This window comes from Lepisma saccharinum, chromosome 17, assembly GCF_977018435.1.
Source record: "Lepisma saccharinum chromosome 17, izLepSacc3.1, whole genome shotgun sequence".
Classification (NCBI taxonomy): Eukaryota; Metazoa; Arthropoda; class Insecta; order Zygentoma; family Lepismatidae; genus Lepisma; species Lepisma saccharinum.
Genome location: NC_139245.1, coordinates 28677388 through 28701168, shown reverse-complemented (window position 1 = coordinate 28701168; position 23781 = coordinate 28677388). Strand labels below are relative to the sequence as shown.

Genomic DNA, 23781 nt, shown 5'->3' with positions numbered 1-23781 from the left:
CCAGGGGACAGATGTGATACTTATTGTATGACGAAGTAACGAAAACACGTTACTTTTTTTTAGTAATGCAATTCTCGTTACAACGCAGTGTGTATTACTCAGAATTTGAAATTAATAAGCTAATACAGTTTCTGATATAACTGTAATGCAATTTTCAAATCAGGATGACCATCTTTTTATGACCTCAACGTGGGACATGGTCTTACCAGACAGGCCCCCCCGAGAGCGTAGTGGCAAACCCTGTTAATTTGCTGTGTCCAGTGGCGTGCCCCGGATTTTAGTAAGGAGGAAGTTACGAATACTTTTTTAGTAGTCAGGCCTCATTTTGACATCTTTTCCTGCCTTTTTCGTTCTTTTTTTTAGGTATACTGGGCCAAAAGGGGGGGTGTGACTCCCACCAATCCCCCCTTGGGCACGCAATTTTTCACTGTTTGGCATATTCTTTCCCAACAGAGTTTTAACCTTCCCAACTGTTTGTCATCCATGTTAGGAGATGATGACAGTGTTTTAAGAATGTTTTTAGTAACCCGTTAATGTTTTTAGACTTGTTTACAGAAGAAACATTGCATAAAAGCAATGTTTTTAGCTCTTTGAGAAGAACTGTCCTCCTGCACTGTTTGTGAGAACGTTTTTAGTGTCTCCTTACATTTTTAATTAGTTGTTCTTGCAGGTTCTTTTATAACTTTGCACCTTTAACCCTTTTCAAGGGATTCTTTACACCCACTTAACTTTAAGGTAAGGGTTTTAGATACGAGTTTTTTTTCCTTGTACACTTTGAAGGGTGCAAAATAGCCATATGTGTCGACACACCCAAAATTTTTAATTTAATCATTCATTCATTTTTGTAATGATAAGGTTCTGGTTCGTTTCCCAGTGGTTCGGATTCTACTTCAAATTGTAGGTCCAGTCCTATTAGCCTATCCGAGCATAAAGTGGACTCAAAGCAAACTTTTCACATAATCTTTACCAGGCGAAAAAGACAGGACTTCAAATTATAATATCTAGCACAAGAAGGACAGCATGTTGAACACATTGTGTAAATTTCATATGCCCATAACTTCCTTATCATTAATGTTTTCATATATCTGACTTCACCAGTGAATTCCTGGTAAAATTCTAGCCCAAAACCATACCCCACATGCCCCCTTCCCATTTAAAGAAATGAAGTTGGGTCCAAGATGGCGAACGTTGTCATGACATGCACCAAAAAGTTTCCCCCTAAGCCTAATATATTACTACCATGACTAATTGCTGCAATCTACACTCCCTTTCATTTTCTTAGGGGTGATCAGGTACTTTTAACTCACCCTGTAGACAGCAGAGAAAGAAAACCACACGAAGATTCACTCCTGTGCTCAAGAAGAAATTCTAAGCAGATATAATTTTTCCGAATTTGGAATACCAAAGCGGTTTGTCGAAAGAGAGCAATTTACCTCAACGCGACATGAGGATCGCAACTAGTTGACATCATCAATGGAAGTCTTGATTAGAACTGCTGCTAGCTATGTCGAGCACGCTTCGCGAGGACGAGACCCCACAAAAAGTGCCATAATTCTCGAACCTGCCTCAGGAACAACACATATGAAACCCCGGGCATCTTTCATACCGCAACCAGCATGAAAGAGCTACTGATGAGGGTGACGGAGCGTTATTATAGGGCACCGGAATTACCTTAACCAGTTGTTTGCGCGCCACCCAAGAAGTTTAATTTCTTCATTTTTCACAGGAGAAAGGTTTCGGGTACATAAATTCAGCTGGCATTCATTCTTTCGGGGGAGGTTCTCCCTCCACGGTGTTGAAAATTGACCTCCGTGGCATCAATAGGTCCAGAGCTGCTACCATTTCTCTTCTGAGCCCGTTTCCGGTACCAGGAATCTTCAAAAGAAGACGTCTTTTTTTGGTCAACAACAAGGGGGTCTCTGAGAGTGTTGAGATGTCGCTGGAAGCATTCTTTCCCTCCAGTTCCAGGACTTTTGGAGAGGACAGTGGAGGCATTTTCGGTGTCGTCTGCGATTCGTCTCGGTAGCTGGTTACTGTTGAGCGAAGCAGCTGCGACTTTGGCATTGGGCACGCCTGCTTAGACCGCGGGGTTGAACGAGAACCGACAGCGCGGAAAAGATGGTCGCTCGTTGTGATAGATGGTTGGACAGAGGACTTGTCGTCGAGTCGCTGAGGACATGGTCCATGGCTTTTAAGCTGAGGAGTCTTGTCTCTTTTCCGTGGGTGCTTTTCGCGCTGCTCATGTGTGTGTGTGTGTGTGTCCGCCTTTGCTCGGTGCCCCCTGAAAGCTCCCCCCAATTCATTGTTGAAATGGGAGTGACGCGAAGAGCAAAGCTTCAAGAGTGAATGGTCCACATCTTCGCCCGTAAACCAGATTGTGCTGGTCAGGGGTTTATCCAGAATTTTCTCATCTGCAGGGGTGTGAGTTCGTGTTTCGGGGTGTAAGGGTAAATTTAGAGCCAAATGGACATCAATTCGGTCTTTGTGAAAACTTTTAGGGTGTTGAGGAAATTTTGGGTTTGTTAGGGGTGTGTGGATATATCACTGGTTTGGCAAAAATAATGTTCTGGAGTTTTCAATATAAGGGGGGGGGGCTGGAAGTTTTTCTTATGTGTGTGTAAACATAGACAGCAGCAGGATTTCTCCCGGGGGAGAAACAAGGTATTCCACCCCCCTAAAAAAACTGCTACAATTCAGAGTTATCACGTTTCTGCAACAATATGTACATACCAGTCTTACTTGAAATAGCCAGTCACTTATAATTAACTCAGATTATGGTAACTACAATGAAATTATATGTCTGAACTATATAATTTTAGGCTGACATTCATTTTCCAGAGAGAGGCCGTATGGCTCCTCTTTGTTGCCCCCTTCCAAGACACTCATGGTTGTAAGGGTGAATTTAGTGGCAAAGTGACCATAAATAGGACCCTTATGAACAATATTAGGTGGTGTTAGTGGCGTGTGCATAAATCACTGCTGGCTAAGACCACTGTTACTTTCAAATGCAAATTACTTCAATACCAGTCTTTGCCGTCAATAGTTTGGTGCATCAGCTAAGCGGCTCCAGAATATTTTCATAAAATGGGAGTGGGGAGGAGAGGTAGGGAACACAGTGCTGGGGAAGGGGCGGATATGTAACATTTTCTTGTAAGAAATTATTCAATGTCATGTATCATAACCGTCCCACTATATATAGTAAGCGCTTCCATAGTTTCCGCTTCAAGGAGTACTATAGAAGATGATTATCCAAGTGCTCTGGGTATTTTCAAATTCAATTATGTACAGGATGTAACGAAAATACGGAGGAAGACTACTAGGTATGGATTCCTTATGTGTAGAAGTAAATGTTATCTCAACATGAGTCCGCAAATGTGCAATTTGTGATAATACGCGTGTTGTAATACGCTACGATCTTACTATCAACTCCCATAACTTAGAAATTACGCATTTCTGAACCCATGTTACTGTAATCTTTTTCTTATTTGCACATAAGGAATCCATTCCTGAAAGTTTTGTCCTGCATTTTCGTTACACCCTGTATATAATTCAATTTGAAAAATTGCTGCACTTTGATTATCATCTCCCATGACACTCCTCGGAGCGTACTCAGCGAACGTTAGTTTGTAAGCCCATTTAAACAACTTTGCATACTTTACGTACGTTATTATTAGAATTAAATAGACAGAAACGTCATGTCGCCACAGCTCTGTTGCTATTGCAATAGCCCGATTCAAACTTCCGATATCAACAACTTCCACTGTAAGAACAAGATTATGATAAGGAAAACCACGTGACGATGAATATATTGCTCGAAGCTGTACAGTTCGTAATATAAGGTCCCAAATCTTCAATACAACAGCTACATTGAGTAATCTGGCATTATCACATGCATTATACGGGTATTCCTACGCGCAAAATTCCTGCGCAGCCGCGTTGGAACAACCAATAGGGTTTATGGGCGTCGCCAGAAATTTTTGTAGGGGGTCAGGCCATTGATAAAACTTGAATAGTTGAAATAATAAGAATTATTATTATTATTGTTATTATCATGCTTAAGACTATTATTATTCAACAATAATTACCATAAACTAATGAAAACAAATCATTTATTATTATTATTATTATTATTATCCTTGGGGAGACTTCTACTCGCTCCACAAAATGAGTGAATATCCAGGACACCTTTTTATATTTTTTTACATTTCATGCAGTTAGAATAGTTATTCTGTTTTGTTGTTAACTTTTACACTCCTCGTTTAAGAAAAAAACTTTAAAAGTTTGGAAGAAATTTTAGCCATAATCCTTAGTTTGAGTGACCTTTCACATAAAACTCATTTCTTTTTAATTCTGAAAGCTGTGAAACTATTTTTTCTGTGATTTAAGTGGTAGAATATGAAAACATAAACTGGTTCCTGTATTTTACACTAAATATTTTCGATGTAACGCATTTTTTAGTTCGTTATTCTGTTCGAATAGTAACTAACTGAACCTTATTTCCGTTATCTATCTATCTATCTTCTTTATATATATAAAAATGGATGTATGTGTGTGTGTGTGGGTGTGTATATTTGTTTGTTCCGGTATAACTCTCAAACGCCTAGAGCGATTTCAACCAAACTTGGTACGCGTAACACTTGCAACCTGGAAATAAATAATGTCCGGGTAAGACACCCCTGGCACCCCTAGGGGTGTGGTGGGAAGGGTTGACATGTAAAAATAATCGAGAACCACCCATATTAAATTCCGCACAAACAGACATCCGTGACTCTATGCAATCCGCACAACGGTAGTGTTTCTCGGCTTGTCTAACATTCAGGCTGTGTTGCGAATGGAATCCATAGTTTTCGTGACACTCCAAATGCGGTTCAACTCCAAGATCATCACCTATCGGCATGGGGAGAGAGAGGGTGGTGAAAAACAAAATGCCACAAATGACCTAGATTAGTGTCGAATCCATAGTTTTCGGGGTCGCTAAGCTAATTAGTGACATTCACGATCACATTTAAAATTAGTTACATTTTACAATATAGTTAGAATTAATTATTTTCCTGTCTAATACAAGATTGGGATAAATAAATACCCGGGCAACGCCGGGTAATCAGCTAGTTAACTATAAAATTAACTAGCTTTCTGATTTTTTAAAACTTGAAATAAACAATGCCAATTTTTAAGGGGGATCGACGAACCGTCCGTCCCCCCTGCGCCGACTCCCATAATAGGATTTCAGTGTATTTGTTTACATTGACTATTCTTGCAGCGGATAGAAACTTGATTGATAATTTTTGCATTTCTGTACAGACGCTCTCAATGTAAGTTCGTCTTGTTGTGCAACCGTGCAAGAAAAGACACGTTAAAGCACTTGTCTACTGGAGCTTCTGTGGGTTATCTAAACCTACTATATACATAGGAAATCTTGATTGTTTGCTTGTCAGACTGAAATATTACCGGGACGTAAACCCTGAACAAACTTATGTTACGCACTGCTTACCAAGATGACGCTCACTCCACAATGTCAAGACTCGCATCCAAACTTTCCAAATCATTCTTTATCCATCTTTCTTTCCTGTGATTCTACTTGAGTACAGTCACCGGCATAAAAAATGGGACACCCCAGATCTTGAGATACTCGCGTCTCTACAAGCTGTCATGTGTGTTGCCTAATTCTACGCAAAAAGTGGATTTTAATAGCAAATTTTCAATGGCTACCACCGGCGAAGAGTTAGGCAACACACAGAACGCCTTGCATATAATTTTATTTATTTTAAGAATTGAAATTAAGTCAGTTTGATGTTTGGAAGTAAGCTTAAAAAATATTTGATTTTTTAGCTAACTAACTAACTCTCTAGCCTTCTTAAACAAAAAGGTTCATAGCTGCAGCAACACAAGCCTTCCATCTTTCCCTATCCTGAGCAAAATCTATGTACTCTTTTTCCATCCCTACCAATTTCCTTTAGGTCCATCTCAACATTATCCCTCCATCTTCGTCTTGGTCTTCCTACTGGTCTCTTACCATCAGGTTCCCCAACAAGAATCCTGTAAACTCTTCTTTCCTCTCCCATTCGTGCCACATGCTGCCCACCTAAGTCTTCTTGATGTAATCATTCTAATAATATTTGGAGGTGAATACAAAATATGTAGTTCTAAATTATGTAACCTTCTCCACTCACCTGTCTCCTTATCCCTTTTAGGTCCAAATATTTTCCTAAGGATCTTATTTTCAAATACTCTCAATTTATGTTCCTCTTTTTAGCCAGTCGAGTAATATGAAGTATATAATATTTACAATATTCACATGAATTCTAGTGCATATTCCAGATTCAACTGGACGTGTGCCTGAGGCTACAACTTTTGCTTTAATTGATGCGTTTACTTTTCTGCTTAGTTGTGACTATGCAACTACAAGAAGCCAACATTGCCAACATCTTGTCAATCGCGGTTTAGCGGAGGGTGGAGTGGGGGGAGTGCACTGTTCCATGACATTATAAGGGGCAATGCGTTTTTTTTATTGGAGGAACTAAAAAAGAAAGAGAAGAAAGGGAGCTGGAAATGAAGGTGTTGGCGACGAAATCAATTTCCTGCAAGCGTCACTGGGGAGGACATCGTTTAGCGGTCATGGATATGCGATTGTCTTCTCGCTCTGTCGGTTCGGCGTTGCGCCCATCTTCAAAGGACTCCGGCTAACAAGATCGTGCATCGCAGTGGAAGATCTGGTGATGTCTTTTTAGGAAACCACACGATGGGGAGCCCTGCTTGTGGTCAAATCTATAGTCCAAGAGATGTATCCCATTACACTAGTCTGTCGTCTGCGGGCTGTTGTTGCCAAACGGTTGCTTGTTGCAAACGTGGCAACTGATTGCGCTGTTGCATGAGTCTCTATTCAGATCCCTAGAGTACAAATAATTTTCCTTTCACCATCCGAAATACCCGCTCCCTATGTACCTCCCCCCTCCCCTCAGTACTGTAGTCCCAAAATTTTCAGAGGGCATACGCTATGTTTCGTTAAACGTTAAGTGAAGGCCATGTTTCCATTAAATACATGGATGAACTTCTTAAAAAAAAAGGGGTGGGAAGGAAAAAATAGAAATGAATGCCATTGGTGATGGTATTCACGTAAGTGGCATTAAAGAGGATTACTACAATGGAGAACACATTATTAAATATGAAAAATATAAAATGCATTTTAATGATTGTATTTAAACGTAAATGCTACTTTAGTATTGTATATTCTACTGTACAGAATGTTATTGTACAGGGCTACTATAAATGATTCATTCGATTTCAAATCACTGTATTTTCCAAAGTATTGCACATACAGGAATGATACATGAAAATAAGTGTAAACTCACAAAGTTTGCATCGTGACATACCAGTTGGCAGCACGAATGCAGTGCCTGTACAAAATGGCGACAAACCTAGAAAAGAGTTTTTGTGTGTTGGAATATGCGAGATATTCATCTGGTATTGCCGTGCAGTGTGCATTCAGAAGAGACCTTGTTCTGGACACTGGTAGAGCGCATCAATGCTTGTCTGATGGCAATTGACAGGGGATTGCTACAAAATGTATGGGTGGAACTCGACTACCGCTTGGATGTGTGTCGTGTGGCCAGAGGGGCACACATAGAACATATGTAGAATGTGAGGAAAATTTGGTGAGTTTACAGTTATTGTCATGTATCATTCATATCTGTATGTGCAATACTTTGGAAAATACAGTGTTTTGTTGAATGAATCATTTATAGTAGCCCTGTATTTTATTTTCTTGTTAATATTACTTTTGTGAATTGTCAGTTTGTATACTGTTAATAACTTCATAATAATAATGCTAATAACACTAAAAATGAAAAACTTGGAGAAAATACTTTGAAGACCGCGCTACTTACTTTGAACAACAAAGTCTTCTGGAGGTGTTTCCACCTGTCGTCTCGGAAACACTCCAAAGTGCCTCTATTGATACGTCACAGTTGTTACGTTTTGCACATATTCTTGAATTAGTGTCATTTGCAGCATGGCAGTTTTCAGCCATGTGGACCTTTCGAACATTATGTGTCTTTCGCGTGAAGAGATAGGTATTTGACCGTAATAAGCTCACTGCAGTGATGGCTCAAGTATATAAACGGAAGGTATACTCTAATGAATGACTAAGGTTAGCATGAGGTATACGGTGTATACTGCCGTATATCCTCGACTGCAGCCCTGCTTCTCCTGTGTGAATGTTGCAAGTGTTCAAATTCCCCTCTCAAAGCGAACAATGAGCTCTGGATGGCAGAGAACAACGCACGTGCTGTCTCCCGCACTTCTGTCAGTGGATGGAGGGAATCACGTGATCAGAGGCGAGGTCTTCTAACAGACGGTAGACCACCGAGTGGCGGGAGCGGTACCAGGATAAACACTCTGGCCTATTGGTCTTGCGTAACGTCTCCTTTGTTAGAAACGTCGCACTATATTCCGGATATGTTCTTGTTACGGTTCAGAATTAATGAAAATAAATAATACTCATCAACAATGCATACCTGGGGAATTTATGCGGATATTTTTGGCAATTTTTCTTTCCTGTTTGGAAGTGGCGAACACGTGGTCTGTGCTCCCTTCTCTGACGCTGGTCACTAGATTTGTACTGGGTTACTGGTGGAAGAATCAACAGTGACGCAGGTTTTGTGGTTGGCACGTTATGGAGACTTAAACAGGTTGTGGGTTTCATATGTTAAGGAGGCGTGTTTGGGTTAAGTACAATATTCATAATATTACTGTATATTCCATTTTTCACATACCGTACTGCAGTTTTTATTTTTGGTCTTTTTGCCTCCTCCGATTTATCTGTTGTTCCGTATAACTCCATTCTGTCCCGTCCACCTCGAATTATCGGTTTAACAACACGTTCGGTTTGTATCCAGTGGCGTGTCCAAGGTGGGGGGTTGGTGGGGGTCATAACCCCCTCTTTTGGCCCAGTATTTCTAAAAAAAGAACGTCAGACGCAGGAAAAGATGTCAAGATAAGGATTGACTACTAAAAAGTTATACATAATGCCCCCTCCCTTTACTGCGCACGCCACTGTTTGTATCTCTTTTAAGAATTTGCAATAATCATTGCTGGCTTCTCAACGAATCAAACACAGTAAACAAGTGAATTGTAAGTGTTCTCAAGAAACGAAAATCATTCTCAGGTAGATGAGCATACGGGTTCATGCAGAGAACTTTCGCCACCTACCTTTTTTGAGAAGAACGCTGCTGTGAGGATTCTTGTTCTTGGTTTCCAGCGACGAACAGTTCCAGCGGTTCCACTGGAACTGGAACTGGCACTCGTTGATGGCCATCTGAAGTCCCTGGATGGCGTTCGAGGTGACGTCGGGGAACCTGTAGCAGATGTCGTACTGGTCCTTGGTGAGGCCTGGGAAGTTCCTGCAGATCGTCGTGAGGAAGTTGGAAGGATCCAGGCGAGCTACTTGAGTTCCCGACTTAAACCCTCGGATGCTGGAAAGATGGAGAGGAATAAGATGACATCTTCGGTGAGATGGATGTTGGTGGACCAGAATGGCATTTGTTAGTGTGTGAATTGTAAAGGGTGATTTGTTAAGTTTGCAGCATGTGATTGAATATCAGATGATTGTTACCAGTGGCATGCTTAACATTTACGAAAGGACGGGTATGTCTTCGTTTTTTGTTTAGGAAGTCCTATATTTAGCCGTCTTTTTCGGATTTGACGATCTTTTTCTTAAGGAAATTCTTAAAGAATTAAGCACAAAATATAGACCCACAGGAGATAATACTGGCTATGGGTACAGACTCCAGAACGTCGTTATCCTGCAGGACTGCAGTTCAGGATGTATTAACACTACATGGAAGTAAGGTTTCGCAAGGCACCCAAATGTCGACATCTCTTTCACACAGACTAACGAAGCTATGGCGTCTGGTACTGCAGCCAGTATAATTCTCTGTAGGGCTGTGTGTTGCCCCGTGTTGTGTCCTTATATATGCTGAGTGCAATTTACAGGCTCAGCTTTTAACCTGGGTAAGGAGATACTGGTCCTCAGAGACACGTTATAGCTCTGGTAACGGGCTAGGCCCGTATAATGTGACAGATGCAAATAGCCTAAGTGCTGTTGACACACCCAAAATTTTTGTTGCATTCATTCATTTCGTCCACATATGTTTACGATTGACCCTTCACTCATCTCATCTTATCACCATCCAATCCCCATCGTCGGGATTAGCAAATAATGAAGAAAAGCGACGTAAAATAAACAAAACCAATCAGTGCATTGTGAAATTGTGTTAATTGCATTCAGCTGGCCTTCGTGGCGGAGTGGTTAGCACAGCGCGCTACGACGCCAGGGGTCTCGGGGTTCGAATCCCAGCCTGGGCTGTTTTTTGAGTGTCCCTTCATCAATTTCATGTTACTCATTTTTATTTTCGTGATTAGCGAAAAGTGGCAAAAAGAAGCGAAGTAAAATGAACCAAATCGATCTTTTGAGTAAAGGTCACTTACTATACTTACCTATTCTCTCTCTCTCTACAGTTTTAAAAGACTGTATACAATAATACCAGCAAAACAATTGAAAATAACAATGAAGTTTTTACAAGTAAAAATATTGCGAAATATTTGCTATGTTTTACGTCGCTTTTCCTCTGTTTTTGGCTAATCGGGAGTCGCGACGTTGGAGATGAACGGTGATAAGAAGAGATGAAGGGACAATCACAAACACGTTTGATTTGAAATCAGTGCATTGTGAAATTGTCTTATTACATTCAGAACTTTAGCGATTTTGCGATTATAAAAATAAATAGCAGATGCATAAATTCCAGATCATCCGAAGAGTGGATCCCCCAGGATGAAAAAGTTGTGGGAAAAGATTTTAAAAAGAATGACGAATATGACCAGGAAGAAAAAAGAGGATTGCATTATTTAGGAGTTCAAACACCAAGTACCACGATGGGACCAGACAAAGGAATATGCTGTCCAGCAGGCGGGAGTAGGATTCCAGAGAGGCCAGGACAGCAACTGGTCCGTCCTCTCTGTTTCCCACGATGTCCATAACGCTACTTTAAATACGGAGACAGGCACAGAGAGAGAGAGGGGGGAGGAAGAGATACAGAAGTAGATGTGATGAACAGACACACAAGCTCACAGCAGAACAGATAATGCAGACAAGACAATGGGTGGAATTTCACGCTCGGGCATTCCTCGGATAGTTGTACGCTTTCAATATTGACGCTATCACTCGCGGGGAGGTCCTGGTACACCTCGACGGCAGTGCGGCAGGGTGGCCAGTGCCTGTCGGATTTGCCAAGATTGTCGACATGGGTTGGATTTCTCCACGAACGAGAAATCATGTATGTAGACGTTGTAAATCAGGCAGCTATCCTCATTGGTATCGGCGACTAAGAACAAAGAACCAAAAATGTGTCATTTAACTCAAATATGTTGACTCCAGTAATACATTAAAGTGCATAAACTGTTAATAATGCATCAAAATACACAGAAATGCATAAAAGGGACCGACATGATGCATTTCGAGTTATCTGTGTAGCAAAGTAAAGGCGATATTTTCATATTTTTTAACATTCTGTTGCTCTGCCAGGAATAGTAAAGCAAGAAGGAGGAAAAGTTAGAATATACTGTGCTTTTTCTTAACGACTGTTGATTATTTGAGTTATAATTAATGGTGTTAAGAGCTATCTTATTCCTTTTATTAGAGTAACTACCTTTACTCGAATTAACAGAGACTCTTAAGCAGTAAGGATCGGTCTCGTCTCGTTCTCGTCTCGATTCTTTAATGGTGGTCTCGGTTCCTGTCTCGTCTCGAACTTGGTCCTATTTGCTCCGGTGGTGATAGTTAATGGCTTGTAAATAAAATTTAAGCTGTGGGAAGAGACAAAATGTTGCTGGTTATTTAGTCATAGAGATCCCCAAAGTTTGACGTTGTGCTAATAGGTGCAAAACCTTAACAATGTAGTATTTTAATGGATGATATTCAGCGAACAACTTCCCCCACAATTCATTGCGCGAAATCACGTGCCGGCACCATTTTTTCGGGCAAACAGATCACATCCTGCGTTCAAAACATACCGAGTAAACATTGTGCGTGTGATCTTTGTCGGATTCATTCAAGGTATGATCATCATGATCGTATGAGGAATGGTGTGCGTATAAAATATCGTAAATTTCTCGCTGTAAGAAGGCTTCTCGTACGCTTTCCTTAAGGGCATGAGGAACAGTTTCCAGTCAGTCGCGAGAACCCGTAAGTGCTCCACCCCCCACCGACCTTTTCCCTCTTCAAGCTGGGGAAAGAGAGGTCTGTGGGCAGGTTGGTTGTAGGAGGGGGAGAAAACTTAGCATTACGCTTATGGGAGTATTGTTTTAGCCTACATGTTATCTTGGGAATATCAAACTTCCTATGGTGTAGATAAACACATCAGCTGGAACAGGACAGGTTGAAGATTTTGCTTGTGTTAGGAAAAGTCGAAACTTCCATTTCTTGTTTGTCCATAAGGAATATATGGGGATGTATAAATAATTTTTCACTTATTTTTTTACGATCGTATCTAGCTTAATATTCAACTTTAAAAAACTGCTTGCAACAACTGCTTCCACTTTCAACATGGGGAGATCCATACGCTCTTGGCCTTACCTTTTAAATTTCTCAATAGCAGTGCCAGAGGCTCCAATTTATGATAAATTTGGGGGGGGGGGGGGCAAGATCGGCATAAACAATATTTTATGTATTTAAATATACATAAAATGTGTCCTTCTGCGTGAATTTTGGAGGGGGCCAGAAAGTGCCTTCTTTCCCCCAACAAGTCGGCGCCTATGAGCAGTGCCCATTCGGACGATATTGAAATAAATGCATTTTGGTGCGAAACTGTCACTCTTGTTTGTTTTGCCCGACCTCATGCTGTTTCTTCCCAAGGTGCAATGCGAGATGACGTCATCCATTGCCGATTCTCACTCGAACAGACATAATCTCAAGCAAGTATTCGACATGTACACCTTCCTTCTACATAACACACACACACACACATATCCAAACCTGACTATAACAGCAAGTAAACTCAAAATTTTAGTAACCTAAGCACACTTGTAAATTCCAACGGTAGAAACAAAAGAGTGGTTCCTGTGTATGTGCTGAATGGACTTACGTTGTCGTATGTCAATCCTGCTATGGACACAGCAAACACAAGGGTTTAAAACGTGTGGGAAGATGCCAACCTCAGAATAGCTTGTTTGAGGGCAAACATAGACACGACAATCATCTTGTCAGTGAAGTAGCTGGAAGTTGAAATCTCACTTAAAACTATGCTTGCAGAGAAGGAAGTCAGAAAGATAAAGAAGAAAGAATTTTTTTGTAGCCTGTGTTCCTATTTGTTCCGTTTCCCCACCCATCTGTACTTAACACGCGAGAAACCAATGTTAACGTTTTGCATGACTATAGCCAAACCCTCACAAGAATTTTTGTACCTTTGTTGACTCACGTAGTTACTTCCTTTTTTCGACGCGCAGGTGGCGTTAGTGTGCCTTACGTTAAGTTATGGAAAGAGGAAAAAAACGCAATGAATGCAAGGAGTCGTCAGACACTTTCGTTAAACAAGCTGAAATAATAAACCTTCCTTTCAAATGGCTCGTTGTCTCTAGGTTCAAAATTAAACTAAGTGGAATTAATGCAAAACCCATGTTCTACAACTGGAAGAGGACTAAGAAACGAGGTAAGGTTGTGGGGGAAAAATAAAGGAATGTGTTTGTTGGAGAAATATGGAACATCTTCAAACTCAGTACACTCACACCCTTATCTCTCCCTGATTATTCGTTTGGTGCTTGTTTCTCCGTTCTATGCATGTTTGTATTAATCTCTTTCCAAGATGGCGGAAACGGATTTTTAAAATTGTTATTTACGAAATGACAGTTGTGAGTCTACAGCACTGAGGAAATTAAAAGAACCTTCATTGACATTATGGCATTTCCTTTATATTTCAGATCAGAGGGAAATATTATCATGCTTAGTTGACGCAATAAGTTGTTCACCGCGTTCAACGCACACATCTCAGAAATCGCGCAAGATTGCCAACTCCTACGAAATAAAGGGCCTCCCCGGTGGCGCAGTGGTAGCGTCGTCGCCTTGTATTCATGGGGTCCCGGGTTCGATACCCGGTGGAAGCACATAGTGGTTCGAATCTCACTTTAAACTGTAGATCCAGTCCCAATTAGGCTTACTGTGCATAAAGTGGACTTAAAACGCCAAACCAACCAATCAATCAATCGATCCTACGAAATAAGGTTGACAACTACTAAAAAAACAGGTTAGCACAATCATATTATTGAATGAACAATTTTATGTACATTTTCTCATCGATTTGTTTCTTATTTCATTATCTAAGCCTCGGACTTCACAGAGAGTTAAGATAGCCTCGAATATACGCTCCTGAGTCATATATTTTGTATTTCTATATTTTGTATTTCAACTATAATCGCACCTATGGTAAGATAATTTAGTGATAGACTCATTTTCTCGCCACCGAAGATTCTGGGTTAGTCTCGACCTGAGCATGAATGTTTTTATGTGCGTGCGTGCGTGTGTGTATGTGTGTGTGTGTCCTTTCTTCGATTTTACCTAATCATAATTCATCTTAAGAAAGCAAATAGCATACATTGGGTGCTCAATCTGTGTGACAGTGTTAAGAAGCTTGAAATATAGCCTGTTTAAACTGCAACAGTTTTTTTTAATTCAAAGACATTTTTCCAATTATATCTTGTTATTTTCTGTTGTGCATATTCTGAGAGGAATGAAGAAAATTCTGTTATACAAAGTTTATTTTTGGTTTTTTGGTCTTTTTATTAGTTACAATGGAGAATGTAGTTAAATCAATCATTCTAGACTAATTTTTAGAGCGAACTTTTAAAGGGGTATCACGTGAGCTATAACCTGGTTATAAAAACTTTTAATATGAGATGGCTTGTTTAGCGGAACAAAGGAGAATGACAATGAGGCTGGACTATAATTTTGTTCCTATTAACTCCCGTAAATTTATAGATTTTGAGCAGAAATGTTTTATAGCCGATAAACATTTTGAGAGGGAAGGAAGATATTCAATTTTAGCGAAAATTCTCAAGATTTTTCCCTATGTTAAAAATTCTCCACATTTTATCACTTAACTGGACTCCTGTGGGAACGGAACGTACATCAATTTTAGAACATTTTATTTATCGGCTTTGTATGTATGGCGAAATTAAGGCTTTAATTAATGCCTTTTCTTCCACTTAACCATCTGTTTACAAATAAAGTATAAAAGAAAGGAAAAATATTAAAAAAAATACAACAAAGAACATACCGTTTACAAACGCAAATACAAGCACATGCTCACCCTTTCACACACGTTACCACGTAAACGAAAAGGCAGTACAGTTTATATTACGCACACACACACAAACACATACACACACATATTCTTGTATACACACAAGCGTGTACAAGCAAGTACATAATGTTACGCTTAAACATAGTCCAAAACAGTCTAAATTAATCATAATTCACCTGAAATATTACATATTATCATTTTTGTTCCTGTGCCTCGTTTGCCATTCCCTGCACCTGCTACTTAGTTTGGGAAGTCAAATTTTTAATTTTCATTATTTAATAGATGTAATTTTAACAGTTTTTTGAATGTCACAATTGAGGGAGAGGCATGAATTTCAGGTGGCAACTTGTTCCAAAGGCCTGCTGATGTAACAGTAAAAGAATTAGCATAACATTTGGATTTGTGGAGTGGAATGGACAGCGGGGACCTTTCGCGCGATCTGGTGTTGCTGCTGTAAAAGACGGAAAGATGTTGAAATCGGTTATAGAGATATTGTGTGGGTCTTTCATTTGGAGGATTTTGTACAGTAATATTAACTTGTGAAAATTACGTTTATCGTTTAATTTAAGCCACTCGACCTTCGCCAAGTACGGTGTCAAGTGTTCTGAATATTTTAGACCGAAAACGAAACGAATACAAGCATGATTTATGTTACAATTTAGTGATAGTAACTTTAACATAATGGTCAAGAACGGGGAGAGGGGAGATGGGATAGAGGCAATTCGTCAATCTTGTGAGCACCCTAACTACTGTACATATGGAACTTATGGGTTAATTAATATAATGATGGGCAATTTGCATCCATGAAACCTTTGAACTTGGCAGTATGAATGTATTGTTAATTTTTGTGGAGAGTGAGTCAAGTCTGAAGCAAGTATTACTGCTTACCAATAGTTACCCCGTTGGATTTGATACTTGTACTTCAGGATATCATCGACCACTAAGTTAGCATTCTCAATGATATGTGTGTGTGTGTGTGTGTGCGTGTGTGTGTGCGTGTGTGTATGTAGGTGCTTTTTTAGTGTAAACATTATAAAATTTTGATTAGTTTTAGAATTGAGCCCAAAATAATAATAATAAACAGTAATAGCATTTTTCGCATATGTATTGAAACATATTTGTTTTAAGGACCAGTTAATGCATTTCACTAAATCACATTGCATTTGATCAAAGGAAGCATAGAAACAAGCCTTGATTATTTGGAAATGTAAGAAATAGTGTTTGTGATGATGGCAGAAATCTCAAAATAAACTATAAGATAAAGCCAAGAATTTTGAAAACTTTTCGTGCCTGAGTATCGTTAAGAATGCTATTCAAATACCTACATGAATCGTTTTCTTGCTTATTTTAGCAAGGGAGAACAATTATCTACTTTTTGGGTTTTAAAGGTACATATCGTCTAAAACTAGTAACAATTTAAAACCAAGTTTTATTTATTCTTGTCAAATATGTAATTGTCTTTTCTTTTGTTAACGTGTATTTTTTTTATTTTATTTTCAAGTAAAACAGTCTATTAGCACATTAATTCACAACCCATCAACTTATTATTTTTAAAAAAATCATATTTTCTTGAGATTTATTAATATCATTGTATTAAATTATTTGACTTGATTTGTAGTAAACAAAGGGCGGATTCTCAAAGACAAAGAACGAAACAAAGCACAACATATTTTAAAATAATCTCGTTCTTTTGAAATTTTCCCAACTCCATCGTGTGTGCATTTATAAATAGATAAAATACAACTTTTCTCCACTTTTTGTTGCACACTGAATGGATTATAAATCTTTAGCAGCCCCCTAGTGAGGGGTAGGCTAAGGGGGCTGAAAGCTATAGCCTATAGGGCGCCATTTAGAGACTTTTCTCAGAAAAAAAATGCGACCTAGAATAAAAAAACTACCTGAGATTGTGAATGGGCCAGGAGAGGTTAAATAATCTCTCAATATTGTCAGTTGAAAAAAATGCAAGAATTGTCAATTTTTGTAAGGTAATTGACCAATTTGTTTAATTGAAAGCAAGAAAAGTTCAATTCTAAGTATTCTCTATCTGAGAAATCAGTTTGGTTTTATTAATATTTTGTAAATTTTACTTAGTTCATAACGATGTAATTTTTTTTCAAGCAGAGTTGAATAATTTTAAATTACAAATATTCCTACTGAGAACATAATACACAATATATTATTTAATTATTATTGTTAAACTTTTTTCTTATTTTACTTGTAAGCTTATATTCTGGTAACACACTGCTGGAATTGTATGTAGGCTATGTCTCCCAAAGTAGAAGTAATAGTACGTTTTTAAAGATGTTGTTCTGACACTAAGACATAACTGTAATGTTCTTAAATATGCTAAACTTTTTTTTAATCAGAAATGCAAACTTCGAATTTTTAAATATAACATTATTTTTTAATGAGGGGATTAATTATATCAATTTATATTTAATTGCATAATTTCTATGTCTATTCATTTCAAAATTTGTGGGATGTAAGTATGACAAACCATTGTAGAAGGCAAAAATAATACTGTATGTCAGTGCTTGTTAGTGCGTGGGAAGGGGGGGGGGGGCAAACCACAATCCTATCCTATTTTTGGAGCTATGCAAAAAGAAATAACATCTGTTCGGAATCACTCTTCATTTTTCGTACTGAAATCTATTTTGTACGGTGAAACTTTTCGGTTAGCAGTCTTCCTCAAAGACGTTTGAAGTGGTGTGTGGAACACAAATCTATTGGATATGCATAGCTGGAGGTCTTGGATTCGAATCCAGGCGAAGTATTTATCGTTGTTTGTTTATTTTACGTCTATTTTATGTTCAGTTAGGCTAATCGCGTCTGAATCTACAGTTTAAAGTGGTATCCGAACAACTCTGCAATGTGGCTCCGGTTAAAAATCTATTCTCCATAAGAATGCACCCATTCCCTTCCATGTAAGAAGAAATTGAATAAAGCAAATCCTGAGAGCCTAATCGTAGGTTTCAAACTTTCTACTGCTATAGACATTGCGATATCAACAATTAAGAAATGAATGAAAAAATAAACTGTACATGAGAAACTCTTAAATAGTATAATCCGTATCGGAAAAAAAATGGATTTTTTTACTGCTCACCCACTATAGAGATAGAACAAATTCATAATTTGAATTGCGCTATGCGTATCACATCAAAAATAGGAAAAATGCTTTTGGCTATTGGATCTTACCAACATAATAAAAATATCCTGCTTTTGCATAATTATTTCATACCGTATTTCTTCGTTGCTTATTTTCACCATTCGGTCAGATAAACGACTGAAAGAAGACTCGAGGAAAAACAAGTCAGTCCTAAACTTTCTCTAAAGGTACTATCACGATATTCGCCTACAAATACTCCAAATTAAGAAAAATGATGGCGGTCTTCTGTTAGAAATTTTCTACGGTTGAATGAAAGTAAATACTCCGACATATAAAAATAAGACAAAATAAGAATAGAATATGTCATATTTGGTTCTTGGTACATACATTTTTACACCATAAATATCAGCATGGATTTCTTGGATAGAAACGTAAATTTTCTGTCTTGTAAAATTTTTGTATTTGTCATTAAATAAATAACTTACTTTCTTTACTTTTTTTCATTCATACTTGTCTTTTCGCCATTACTACTACAAAGTAAGAGACAGCTTAAAAGAAAACTAAATGTAACAAAATAGTGTAGAAAAGTCAAAAATATGTAGTGCGTACAGCCTATGGCTCGCACAAAAAGAAAATAAATCTAATCTAATCTATAAAAGTATGAATTATACAAGAAAAAACCTTCTATCTCTCCGGATTCGAAACCACAACCTCCAACTTCCTTGCAGCATAAGATTTATTTGGTTTATTTTACATCGCCTTTCTGCCACTTTTGACTAATCGCGAAGATGAGGATGATATGATGAAATTGATGGACACTTACAATACCCAGGCCAGGATTCGAACCCGGGGCCCCTGGCGTCGTACCACACGTATAAGATTTGTGTTTGTTTTTAAGTATATTTTATGCACAGAAAGGCTAATGATGGCTGGGCGTACAGTTTAAAGTGGAACCCGAACCACTATGTTCCTCCATCGGGAATCGAACCCGAGACCCCTTGATTACAAGGCGATGACGTAACCGCTACGCCATCGGGGAGACCCCGTGCAGTCAGTATAAGACATGTACGTCACCAATAAGTAATGAGAACATTGACAAGATAAAGAAATATCATAACGTTCTTTGTAGAAAAGACATTAAAAATAGACTTGTACTCCACAAGATGCTGTCATACAAGGTACTGATCTTACTCAGAGAGACCTCATTTATATAAGCAAGACTACTTCCAGTGCTGCCATACAAAGTAATTAGTTCTTGTAGAACACCTGTTCATATGTGAACCTATGACCGTGAGCAAATAAAGAAAACAATCATAAATATGTTTTTGAAGAAAAAAAAAACACATACTTACCTGCCTCCTTTCTACGCTTGAGAGATTTCAAACACCATTTACCATGATATATGCTTTCTGCGCAACAGAACAATCATACGAACTTCTTCTACGTGTCTTAAAGGTTACATACGACCTCACTGTGTGATATTTGCTCATATTTATGAGCAGAAGGTATAGTATGCGACGCATTGCGTTTATATTTACAGCCCTCTTGGCAAGGTTGTTTTTTTTGTCTACGTACGAGGTAGCAAGTTAAGCTTAACTGCCTGAGCTGCTCTCATAAACATTTGTTGACCAGCCGTACTGTTGCAGTGAACACTGTAAATGCATTTAGTAACATAATTTGTTGCCTCAAGCGGATGTATAAATGCATCAAATTTTGAGTATATAGTGAAATGCATTTATTTTCCGAGTTCCTAAAATTTATTTTTATTTTGGCGAAGTTTTTTCTATAAAGACATGCAAGGTTTGTTATATCATTGTCCCATCATCACCAGTTCATCATTCATCCTCATTGGTATGTTTGTATTACTAAAGATATAGTGAACTCAGGATGCGAAATCAATCATTTAAGACTGGTGGGGGGAGAAAGATCTTAATCTACAAACCCCCCTCCCCAAAAACGTACATATGAATTATACGATATACATACTTATAATGTTATTAAAAGTAAAAATAAGTTACTAAATTACATTACTAAATTAAAAATATATTATTATTAATCACCCAAAAATAAATAAATTTGTTACTTTTAAATATATCAGATATTATAAAGTAGCAAACTACGTCCTTTACTAAGTGGTTAAAGATATTAATAAATTATGAAATAGTTCAAGTGGTTTTATTATGTATAAGTTTTTATAAAGTTCTTGCTTTATGTTAATATAAATCAATTAGATTTCATAGTTATTATTCTTTTGTATTCTTGTTTTACTTTTATTGTGCTTATTGATGTAGATTTGTTAATGATCTCTTGAGAGAGAAAAAACATTGAACACTCACAACTACACTAATTTGTGTATGTATTCGATATTATTCTTAGTACAGTATATTTGAAATTAAAAGTAATTGCTTATCTTTTGTTTTTTGTAACAAGAACTCTACTCTAAAGTTCACAGCGTTAGTTTTTTTTGTTTACGTTGCTATGGGAACAAGGCTAATAAGGTGTCAATACGTAGTGATTGAGTTAGTTTATTTTCTCCCACTTTTGTCTAATCGCGAAGATAAGAATGAGTGATGATATGATGATAGTGATGAAGGAAGACACACAGGGAACACTCATGTCGAAGCTGGTATTCGAACCCGAGACCCTTGCGTAGTAGCGCGCTGCTCTAACCACTCCGACACGGAAGTCGGCAATACGTAGGAACATGTGTTAAAATGGATACTAATGTCGGTATATGTTTACAATATATAAACTGAAGTTACTTTAATTTTTTTAAGATGTTTCATTTCATGTAGAGTAGTTTAGTTTACAAGTAATGCTTGTTGCTACAAGTATATATATCTTGATCTGCAACACATCGTCGCGACTAATAAAATAAGTAAATAAGCGACGTAAAATGAACAAAATAGAACTTGATGTTTGGGAGGATTTTTCAAATTAACACTATTATTATTTAGAATAACACATAAACGCAACAAGAAAATGCATTAAAAATTTGGATTGAAGTCTGAAATCAATTCCAGTGCATTTCGTTGTCTCTTGATGCATTAGAAACGAATATTCGTTAATGCATTTGAAGTGCCTAAAAAGTTAAATTTCATGCATTTACAGTGTAAAAATTGAATATGATGCATTTAATTTGCCTAAAAATTGAATTCGATGCTTTTAAAGTGTCTAAAAGTTTAATTTGATGCATTTAAAGTGTCTAAAAATTGAATTTGATACATTTAATTTGCCTAAAAATTTAACTCGGTGCTTTTAAAGTGCCTAAAAGTTTAATTTCATGCATTTAAAGTGCTCATCACCTTTCTGCAGTAAGGTTAAATGGTGGATTTAAGTTAACAAGAATGAATACTCACCCAGACCAAAACTGTAGGACGGATGCTATCAGAACCAGGGTGCTAAGCATCGTTCATGAGACTTGACCCTTGACCTCTTCTCTCGAGAGGTTCTACGTGGTGACCTGTCTTCCTTGCTAGTTGCCCACCTTCCGTCGCGATGCTTTTCCAGCGAACGAACACAGCATGATAGCGGGGACGGCCTTTGGTCCTGTAGCTATGGTGACGAGATGTCTCTTGGCAACATGATCGACACAAGGAGAGATGCAACCGTGTCCGGAGATTGGAAGATGCAGCTTCCGAAAGAGACGTGGCTGTACCGATCTTTGGAGGGTAAAAAAGGCGCTCATTCAGGGGGGAGGTTGGGACAGGTCCGTTGACGGAAGGGGAGGGGTAGTTTTTTTAATTACACCCGCCTATTATCGTCAGGTTCACACCTCTCCGATGCACAAACACCCTGAACAATGATCGATCACTACACTGTCAAACGGAGCACTGCTGAAAACCTATTTTTTGAAGCACCGTGGGTGTTCCGCTACTTGAAAAAAAAAATCACCACATGGTCACCTTTGACGCAAAAAAAGGTTTCGTGTTGATTCTCCACTCTTTTAGCCAGGAAGACGATCGCACGTTCCGGATGGACTTGCTCTTGGAGCTTCAGGTGTACGAATGGAATCTTTCTGAGGGACTCCAGATGATCCCCTCCGTTTCACAACGCTCAAAGGGACATCTTGACCGAAGAAGGGTGATGATGAGAGAGCGCGCGGAAATGAAGGGGGAGGGGAAGAGGGGGGTGGGACCCCCGCGAGAGGCCAATCGAGATGAGACGATGATGTGTCTCGCGATGTCGGTAGCTCGCTTTGGGAAACTACCGGAAGTTATTCGAGGCCCTCTTTTGTCTAGCGTCTCCCCCCCTCCCCTGCTCCCCCCTCCGCCTGCGCAATCTGCAATGCTAGCACGCGCTCGGCTTGTTTGTTTATTCCGTGTCGCTTCGGAGTAATTAACAGTCGCAAAGGGAAATTTGTAAACTAGGTTCACGATCCACTTTTTTTTAAACGACTTCATTATTATTCTGTCCATACCGCAAGGGGTGACCATGAATGTCTCCTTAAAAAAAAAAAAATTAAAAAATGTAAAAGGATGCAATTTGTAAAATTAGAATTCTGCTTGATTTTGAAGGCCGTATCAGCAAGCTGTTTCCAAAATGTTTCGGACAACCTTCTAAATTCTTTAAATTTGGATCTTTATAGAACTCGTATTTTCATGTTGGTTGCATTCGCTACTGGCTAGATATCTGTAAATATAATATTTTGAGTTTTTGTTTGAAGTACACTTGATGCACAGGTTGGCTAATCGGAACTGGACCTACAGTTTAAACCTAAATCCGAACCACTGTGTGCCGGTTATCGAACCCGGGACCCTTTGTATCTACAATATTGACGCTAGATTATTTTCATGGGAGGACAAGAGTGTCGAGTGGGGGAATGGTCTAAGGAATTATTACTTACATAGCCTAATACAATTTCGAATTAGCGATGAAATTTTAATTTCCTTGCAGATAACGAAAAATCTAATTCCGTAGAAATGTTGTTAAAACATGTCAAATTAATACATGTTTAATAAATATTTGTAGTGGCCTGTTATGTATATAAACTTATGTATGAGTGTGTGTGTACATGTATATGTATGTTTTATGTATTTCTTTGAATTACATATTTTTACCGCTGTTGGTTTGACATGAAAGGTATATGTGTGATCGTTATTTGCAATGTTTATATATGAATCAATTTATGATTATGTTCTATATTATGAAATTTTGTATGTGGTTGAGTGTAAGAAAAGGCATGAGCCTTAATCTCCGCCACAAATAAATAAGAGACAAATAAATAAATAAATACCATAGTGCAACTCAGGAACCTGTAATTTTCTTCTTAATATTTTTTTTTATTGGTATCGAAGTTAGTTTGTAAATCTCGGTTCAGTGTTAATT

General features: G+C 38.3%; 2 protein-coding genes across 3 annotated transcripts in view; one reads left to right on the top strand and one right to left on the bottom strand.

Annotated features, from left to right (window-relative positions):
- The window catches only part of Wnt10 (Wnt oncogene analog 10), a 76799-nt gene extending 54248 nt beyond the window's left edge, over positions 1-22551 (bottom strand). Inside the window, exons 1-2 of the mRNA XM_083139242.1 lie at positions 21813-22551; positions 9208-9470 (exon numbers count right to left, since the gene is read on the bottom strand). Coding sequence (XP_082995368.1) covers positions 9208-9470; positions 21813-21862 — 313 coding nt within the window. The 5' untranslated portion in view covers positions 21863-22551. The remainder of the gene's footprint in view (positions 1-9207; positions 9471-21812) is intronic.
- Wnt6 (Wnt oncogene analog 6) overlaps positions 1-23781 on the top strand; it is a 168507-nt gene that overhangs the window by 13081 nt on the left and 131645 nt on the right. The window lies entirely within an intron of this gene.